The 9,664-nt window shown below is 36.9% G+C and overlaps 1 protein-coding gene across 1 annotated transcript in view; it reads right to left on the reverse strand.

Annotated features, from left to right (window-relative positions):
• Positions 1 to 9,664, reverse strand: part of LOC104848972 (disintegrin and metalloproteinase domain-containing protein 9) — an 85,494-nt gene that overhangs the window by 21,317 nt on the left and 54,513 nt on the right. Inside the window, exon 16 of the mRNA XM_010605230.2 lies at positions 6,088 to 6,271. Coding sequence (XP_010603532.1) covers positions 6,088 to 6,271 — 184 coding nt within the window. The remainder of the gene's footprint in view (positions 1 to 6,087; positions 6,272 to 9,664) is intronic.

Consider the following 9,664-nt stretch of genomic DNA (forward strand, 5'->3'; position numbering starts at 1 on the left):
TGACCCAGAACTCACTATGTAGCCCAGACTGGTCTTGAACTCACAGTGATTCTCCTGCCTCAGCCTCTCGAGTGCTGGGATTACAGGCGTGCGCCACCATACCCAGCTAGCAGTGTTACTTTAATGTAAGTTCTTGCACACAGAAACATGCAAAGCTCAGAGTAAGTATCCCATTCCAATACTGCAGACAGAAACACTGATAATCTCAAAAGACTTTTCATACAGTTTTTATTTGTATTACAAGTAGAACTACCCTTTCTTGTTACAGGTTGGGATTTGTCATAGCCTCAGTATTTTCTGTCCCCTCAAAGAAGTTACTGTTGTCATTTCCTCTTTAAAATGTCCTTTCTCTAGAAACTTCCCTAGCGTCCTCTTGCTCCAATCAGAAAAGGACTACTCTCCCGGCCCTGTACAGAGCTGATACCTTGGAATTTCTTTCATATTCTTTTTTATTGTTGTTGTTACCAGGGATCGAACCTGGGACCTTGTGCTTGTGAGGCAGGTGGCGGAACCAATGAGTTACATCCCGGGCGCTCTCTTTCCTATTCTTCTGTTCCCTTTGACTACAATTCTTTTTCTCTCTGTTTTACTTCATTTGTTAGAACAAACTAGATCAGCCATGGTGAACTTACTGAGCTGTGTGTTATCAATGAAAGCTCTAAAAGGTTTGCCATCACTGCTTGAGGTGAATGTTCTGGGCACTGGAATGTGTGAGATGTTTTCACAGTGTCCTCTAAATATGAAAGTATTGCTCCCATCTCCCAAAATTCAGTTCTGAATCTCATTTCTTTGTATGTGGCCTATTCTTGGTGTGTTTTGGTCTTTGCTTCTGGGTATTTTGAGAGTTTCTCTTCAGCAGTAAACAACTTTCACATCCATTTTCTCTGTGTCTAATCTTTAGATATATAAATTTGGTGGATCTAAAATTCTTTAATGTATTCCCTCTGGCATCTACCTTTTACTCATTTTGAGCAAGAATTCTCCAACTTTGTTTAATAATCCACCTCAGGTTCAGCGCTGGGTGCATGAACAAGAACCAAGAACTCTGGCAAGGACAGGGACGCAGGCATCTCACAGCAAGAGAGAGCAAGTAATGTCAAAAATCCCACCTTCTGTTCTCCCGCCTACACGAACAGGCTGCCAACTGTCAATGCTTCTTAGGCAGAAGGCAAGGCAGCCAAGCGGCTGACCTCTCCAAGTATAAACTGAAAGCAGTTGTATTTTCAGTCCCGAGTTTCGCCTCACTCTGAGGTTACAAGCAGTACTTCCCAGTCAGGCCTGCCCAAGGTTCAGTGGAGCCAAGAGGTGGCCTTCTTGTTCATGTCTTTTCTGATTCTACTATAAGTTGTAGACCAATACTCTTGTTGAAATCATCTCGGTTTTCAAAATGTTGTTCAAAACTTTATTTTCTAATGAATTCTTTATTTCACATTTTGGAGTGTGTTTCCAATTTACTCCTTTATTTTCTGAGCAGTTTCGGAAGAGAAGTAGATAAATGAATATGTCAGTCTAGCAAAATGTGTAGATTTTTTCCAATTTGTATTTTTATTCTTAACTTTATTAGACAACGGTGATGGTTGCTTTTAATGTCAACTTGACTGGGCCACTGGGGAGCCCAGATAGTCAAACATTATTCTGCGTGTTTTTATGAGGGTATTTCTGGACAACTCTGATTATTTCAGTCAACAGACTGGGTAAAACAGCCTTCCTAATGTGGCATGGCCTCATGTAATCAGCTGAAATCCACAACTAAACTAAACAGCTCAGCCCCCTGCCATGAGGGATTCCTCCTGCCTTCCAACTAGGACAGTAGATTGTGTTCCCTGACTTAAGATACGAACTCAAACCTACTGATCTCCAGAACACCCCCATCAGCTCTCCTGGTTCTCAGCCCTTTGAACTGGAAATGTGGACTGGAGTAGTATCATTGGCTGTCCTGGTTTTCCAGCCTGCCAACTACAGCTTTCAGAATCAGTCAGTTCCCATAATTATGTGTGGTAATCCCTCACAATAGATTTTATATTACACACACACACACACACAAATCTCTGTGTGTGTGTGTGGGGGGGTGTGTATCCTCAGAGTTTTGCTTCTCAGAACAATTTTTCATTGATCAATATTTCTCAATATTTATGTCCAGGCTAAAACAAACAAATATATCCCTCAAATGAAATGTACAAATGTTGAGGGAAAAGACTTCTGTGCACTGGTCAGGATACATAACTCAAGGATAAAAGCTACAACAGTATGAGGAAGAACAAAACACTATGCTTTTTCTACTAATTAAAGTCTATTCTATAAGCTCCCTATTACCATTTCAATGTTTGTGTCTCTCCAAAATTCAGATGCTGAAACTCTAACCCCAAATGATATTACCTGGAGACGGGGCCCTTGAGAGGTACAGAGACAGAGGAGGTTATGAAGGCGGAGCTCCAGTCTGATGGAATTAGTGACCTTACAATTAGGTGCCAGAAAGCTTGCTTGTTTTCTTATTCTCTCTCTCCCTCCCTCCATCCCGTCCTCCCCCCCGCACACACAATGAACCACTTGAGGGTCTCGGATTTAGCTCAGTGGTGCTGTGCCTGCTTGGCAAGTGAAAGATCCTGAGTTCAATTCCCAGTACTGCAAAAAAAAAAAAAAGAATGAACCATTTGAGGACTCAAAGAGTCACCATCTGTCACAGGCCAAAGAAGAGGTCCCAAAAGAAAACCTATGTAGCCAGCACCTGGACCTTAGACTTCTCAGAACCATGACAAATAAATTCTTATTTAAGCCATCTGGTTAGTAGTTTTTAGTTATAGCAGCCAAGCAAATTAAACACTACCACTAGCATCTAATTTCTGGTTTGTGAGGCTGCATAAACAAAGACAGACTATACCAAGACTTGACTGCAATGATGTCTGTTTTTATTTTGTTTGTTGTTTCATTGATATTTTTTCCATGTACCTAATATACTTTACGGTCTTCTTCTTTTCTGATAAGCTCACCTGAGTCATCAGCTTCCCTTACAGTCCCGGTTAAGCACAGGGTAGACAGGCAGAGCAGCGCACACAGCTCAGACCCTACCACTCATCCTGCATCATACCTCGACATATCACAACTGGCCCTTCAAGGTCTGCCGTACTGTCCTTTTCTAAGACATCTGACTTCTCTCTAGAAGAACAATCCTACCCACCTTGAGGGCACTGGGAAAATAGGAAGTTCGTCCTCCCTGCTGTACGTGTAAAGGTCTGTGAACAGAAGGAAATGAAGCCAAGAGAAGCACCAAGGGAAGAGAGGGGAGAAGACTCAAAGGACAATTTCCTGAGACTCCAATTCCAAAGCTTTTTGTTTTATCTAATCTCCTGGGATTGAAAGAAATAAATTTCTCTTTATTCTTTAATCTAGTCTTGGTTGGTTTTTGACAGATTTAAAAGTTCCAACTAAAACAAGAGTAAAAATTTTCATATTCAAAAAAATCATATAATCACATACGACAGCTTCAGAAGTATGAAAGTATATTCATCAAGCAAACAGAATTAAGGGCTACGCCTAAAGAAAGATACAACATTACCAAACAATGTTCCAGCCAAGAATGTAAGATTATAATACACTATAAAAAGGAAAATACCATATATAGAGAGAGAGACAGAGACAGAGAGAGAGAGAGAGAGAGAGAGAGAGAGAGAAAGAGCGAGAGAGACAGAGAGAAAATATGTTTAAAACTATAAATGTTATGTTAGGGAACTTAAATAAACTAGCACGTCAAAATGTCAAAAGAAAGTAGTAATTGTCTCAATAGTTATCAAAAACTACTGACAAAATTTCAAATCCATTCTTGTTTCTTTCATTCTTTTTAATCAGAATTTTTAAAGTATTCCATTTAAATAATAAATATTATGCATCTCATAGCGACAGCCAAAATCACATTTAATCTTGGAAGGCTTGTATATTTTCAGTCATGTTAAGGGCATGAAAATATGTATACTACTATTATCATTCAGTGCTATTCTGAAAATTCTATCATTGCAGTTTACAAATAAAACAAGTCCAAATAGTAAATATCAGAAAGGAAATTAACACTTTTCATTTAGAGATGATGAATATTTACCAGAAAATTGTAATATAATCAACACAAAAATATCTAACACTAACCACATGGCCAGTAACATATATATATATATATACATATATATATATACACACACACACACACAAATAATTTTTTTAAAAATTCCAATAGTAACCTGTTAGAAATAAAAACAAAGTACTTTTTCTTACAAATAAAAAAATAGAAAACACTAACAAATTAGAAAAATAGTAAGAGGAAGGGTGCCTATTCTTAACATATGTAAAAAGGTAAAATAACTAGGAATAAAACTAATCAAAAATTAAAATGGACCTTTATTAACTGCACTTTTAAAACAAGACCCCAAAAAATGGAGAGACATACCATGTTCTTCTATGGGTGACTCAATAATGTAAAGATGTCACTTTTCCCCATAATAAATTTGTAAATTTAATGTCATCCCAACCAAATTCCAAAGCGCCTTTTAAAATTTTTTTGCACCTTGACAAAATGATCTCAAGTTCATCTGAAATGATAAATAAATGAAAATAGCCAAGAAAGCTATGAAAAAAGAATATGGGGGCATTTGTATCACTGGATATTAAAAATATATTATAAAATCATTCAAACTAAGACCAAGGCAGAACTGACACATAAGCAGTCAGACAAGTCAAGGGTTATGATAAGAATAATGTCTTATACTATTCTGAAGAAAGTCTTTCAAACTACATCTATAAAAGTGAAAATCATAAAAGAAAGGAATAACGGATCTGAGTGCATAAAAAATGCAAACATGGCAAAAAGTACAAGAAGAGACAAGCAATAAACTGGGCAGGTGTGCGTGTGCATGTGGGTGAACATGACCTATGACGTAACCAGCCAATTTGTAAATCAACAAAAACATCACAAGGCAAACAGCAAAAAGAAATTAATTTGTATAATAAGGCAAAAAGTTCAATAGTAATAATTAAGAAAGGAAAATTTTGAAAATCACCACAAAAACCTTTAAAATGACTGCAAATTTTAACAATGGTAAGGAGAACTTAAAACATTTTATACGTAACTGTTGGAGGGGAAACTAATCAAAACCTTTCCAAAGGTTTTGGAAATCTGGCCAAACTTTATCTAAAACCTTGAAAGTATACATACCATTACAGTAGTTTGACCTTAGAAAACAATGAGGAATGTCCTGAAATTTTTATTTACAAATGCATTTATAATAGCTGCAACAATCAAGTTTATTTCCAAAGACAGACTCAAAAATATATGGTTTTTTTTGTAAGAAGTAAAAAACAGAACTAGAAATGGAGACTTAATAGATACTGAGATAACGTGAGAGTTCACGTCTGGATGTAACAGGCTACAGTTTGTTCTCTCAGTCTCTCTCACTCTCCCTCTCCCCCTCCCTTTATAATCTTCTGGGTAAATTGCTGTCTTCAGCTTACTCTAGGAGTCTGCTGCCTTATCTCTTACATATGGCTTAAACTTGCCACAGCCTTTCAATGTAGCACCTAATTCATTAACTTTCTTCATTATATTAACTATATCTATATTCCCCCCAAAAAGAGTTTGGCCAGGTTATTTTCTCATATGGAATCACTGGTATAAATCGTGGGCTGGCTAACTCTAGGCTCACATCTGATCCAAACAGTTGTGGTCAGCATGGCAAGCAGTAGGGGGAGGGCAGAAAGGGTGACTTTTCTGGTACAGAAGGATACAAAGTCATATATATATATCACTCAAAATCCTGGAAATCACTTAGTTGTCCCAATAACAGTGAACTGCTAATAAATTTAGGTAGGGGAAAGAAATATGCACAGAATACTGCAAAATGGAAAAGTTATATGATTCCAGTGGAAAAAATACAAACAGTAAATTATAGTTGTTCTTAATTATCTTCTTGGTGGCTTTGTATTTTCTCATATGTTCATAATAAGCAGATTTCTTTGATAATTACAAGTGAGTGGCCACTTACTTTGCATAATGACTTTTACAATTTTTTTCATTTTTACTTTATAAGTAGATAATATTTTGATTACCTTTCCAATATCACATTTTGTGCCTTCATTTACCATTCCTGGGTCTGGAACATCTGATCCTAGCTGGAAGTCCACACCCCAACATTTGGTGCCTCTGCTAGGTGTCTGAATAATAGCAGGCACAATTCCAAATACAGGCATTTCTTGCACGTTCTCACACTGAAGCTTTCCACACAAAGCATTCCTATAAAATGAAATAAATAATATAAACATAAATCCAGTATATCTAAAAAAGAAAAATCCCATGTTACATTGTATGTGCAAAGTTTGCTGCTATTTGGCTGAAGGGAATCTGAACAAAGAAAGTATATGAGAGCAACAGCTCAAAACAGCTCTCTTTATAGTGAAGAAATGAAGACGTAAGTGAATTACAATTATTAGGGAATCAGTTGGCATTAATGGTCCTTCTTTTCCCACTCCTAAACCCTTTTCACTATCTACCTAGAGCTTAAAATTGTCCACAAATATAATATGATTTTACAAATGCCACAACACAGGAAATATAGCAATACCACATACCATCATTTTTCATGAAACAATGAAGCTCCTTTCTAAACATGTTCTAAGGGCCAGTGATATGTTGCAAGGGAAAGGCACTCAGTCTAGCATGTTCAAGGCCACGCCATCAATCCCCAGCATTAAAACATAAACACACACGTGCCAGTTTGCCTCACTGCCACTTGAAGCAGTATCAAAATTCAATTATAGCTTCTTAAAGAGTACAGTAAGGATTATATTATATATTGTAACATAAATAAGAAAGAACTCTACCCCTCTTTGCCTGGCTAGCTCTTAGTTTGTTACTTAGAAACTCAATCCATTAACTCATTAATTCACTAATTAAATATGAGAATTCTATGAAGGCTTCCCTAACCACCATGTCTATCACTAAGGCCATATGAGATAAACGCCTTTTCTACATCATTTGTGTTATGGTTTAGATCTACAATCTCATGTTTTTAGAGGTGGGGATTTTGGAAGGTCACTGGATCACGGAGTGCTATGCTCAGTGGACTGATCTACTGACACGTTTACAGGTAAATGCAATGTTCAGAGGAAGGAGCTGCTTGAAAGAGGTGTGGCGCTAGGAGCACCTCCATTTGCTTCCTAGCTGCCAGGAAGTGCACAGCTTTCCTCTACTATGCCCTTCCATTATGTTTTTGCCTTAGAGCCAGCTGACCATAAACTGAATGCCCCAAATTGTAAGCCAAATTAAATCTCTCTTTTAATGCACGCGTGTGTGAAATATTATGTTTCAGTAACAAGAAAGATAACTACCACAAAAACTGGTGCCAGAGGGTCAGGGATTTAGCTCAGTGGTGTCACCACCTGCCTCACAAGTGCAAGGTCCTGAGTTCAATCTCTGGTACAAAAAAAAAGAAAAACTGAAGTTCGGTTATTGCTATGACATCCTGACCATATGGTCTGGAAGTCTGGAACTGGTTTGTGGAAAGAGTTCAGGAAGTTATGGAGACACAGGTTAGAGAAGCCCTACAATGTTATAAAGAGAGCTTCATAGAAGAGTCTGGTTGAAGCTAAGACCAGAAAGCTGATCAGAATGTGGAAAATAAAGGTTAGGCACAGGAAGTTTCTGTTGGAAACAAAGACTCCATTAGCAGTTGGACGAGGAGCTGTGTATGTTACACTCTGGCAGAAAATTTGTCTACATTACCCATGTCCTTGAGGAGACCAAGATTAATCTAGACTAATCTGACAAGAAATTTCAAGATGCCCCAACATCTAGGTTGTGGCATAGGTACCACCAGATGCTTTTTGCCTTAGTTGGGTCAAAAGACAGAGCAGAAAAAGTAGTAAATTTAAATTTTGGCCAAGAAGAAGCCATGTATAAAATTAGGGCCAAAATACATACGACTGCAGATGAAATCAGCACCTTGGTTTTTCATTAAAAGGAACCAAGTATTTAAATGGAACCAAGTATTTTGTACAGGGACGAGAAAGATGCTTTGAGGGCATCTCAGAAATCAGCAAGAAAGAAATAAAACAAAAATTTAAGGAACTATCTCTGCAAGGTAAAACCACACGATTACTTTTAGACTTTTATACATTTTATACATTTTCTATGATGAGGATGATAACGATGATGATGATGATGACCGTAAAGATTACACTAAACCACGTATTGTTCTTAATACTGTTATGGCTTGTGTTTAGATGTTGCCCAAAGCCTCATGCAAATAAGGTGGGGCTTTTTCAGAAATGGCTGGATTTAGAGTGCATGATGCTGGAATTGATGCAGGGTGCAGTGCTAGGATTGTGGGTGTGAATGCCATCTGCCCCGAGCAGTCTGGATAAGATGAAAGGGGCAGGAAGGCACTGTTAAGGCCTCTTCTTGCTTTTGTTGCCTTCCACCGCCATGAACTGTTGCTCCTGTGCCACTCTGCCTTGGACCAGCCAATTATGGACTGAAACCTCTACAAACTGTGAGCTAGATAAACCTTAACTCTTTTTAATTTTAGGTATCTGGTATTTTTCTCAGCAACAAGAAAAAAGTAATTAAGACACTAACATTCATCAACTTCTTAAACCTTCAAAACAACACTTAAAAATAGGCCCCAACATTGTCCCCATTTTACATTGAGATGGGAAAATGAAGTTAATTTGACCATAGTCTCTGAATGTTAAGTGTTAAGAACTAAAATTTCAATCCAAGGGGTTCAAATATTGTTATCTTTATATTACTATGTTATCACTGTTTTTTTGTTTTTTTGTTTTTTTTTTTTTGGTACCAGAGATTGAACTCATGACCCTGCGCTTGCAAGGCAGGCATGATGCCACTGAGCTAAAACCCCACCCCCTCACTGTATTGCTTTTATCAAATACTTATTATCCTGAAATGATTATAAAATATTTCTTCACATTATCTTTATATTACTATAATTTACTATTTTCCTTATATTACTATTACAAAATATTCTCAAATGAGCTACCCAGGAATTTATAAGTTACACAAGTATACTTTCAATATTTAACAATCTAATCATAAAATTAAAAACATAAAACAATCCTAAGAACAAAGATATGGTCTGTTTACCAAGGTGCCTTCAAGTCCGCATTAATCCACTTACCCTTTTCTTTATTCCAACCATTATACTATTTACCACCTATGCTTTTTTCACTCAACATCTTTACATTCATTTACTCAACCAACCCACATTTATAAACACTATGTTCCAGGAATTATGCTACATGTAAAGATTAAATGTGTCAATGAAATTTATAGTTCAACTAGGAAAGATGAAAGTCACATAAAGGTCATCATATAAAACTGGCAAAGCCTACAGAAGAATTTTCCAGATAATGAGGAAAATGTGGTAATAAAAAAAGGCTAATTCATCAAGACATAACCCTAAATGTGTATGTACATATTAACAAATTCAAAATGTGCAGCAAAAATAGAGAAGTACAAAGAAAACATCAAAGTCACAATCATAACTACAGAGTCTAATATACCTCTCTGAAATGGAAAGAACAGATAAAACATACCCCTTCCTAAAGATGAAAAAGTGACAATTTCACACTTATAGAATAACACATCCAACAACTGCAGGATGCATTT

Source organism: Fukomys damarensis, unplaced genomic scaffold (assembly GCF_012274545.1).
Source record: "Fukomys damarensis isolate Sample0158 unplaced genomic scaffold, DMR_v1.0_HiC HiC_scaffold_18, whole genome shotgun sequence".
NCBI lineage: Eukaryota > Metazoa > Chordata > Mammalia > Rodentia > Bathyergidae > Fukomys > Fukomys damarensis.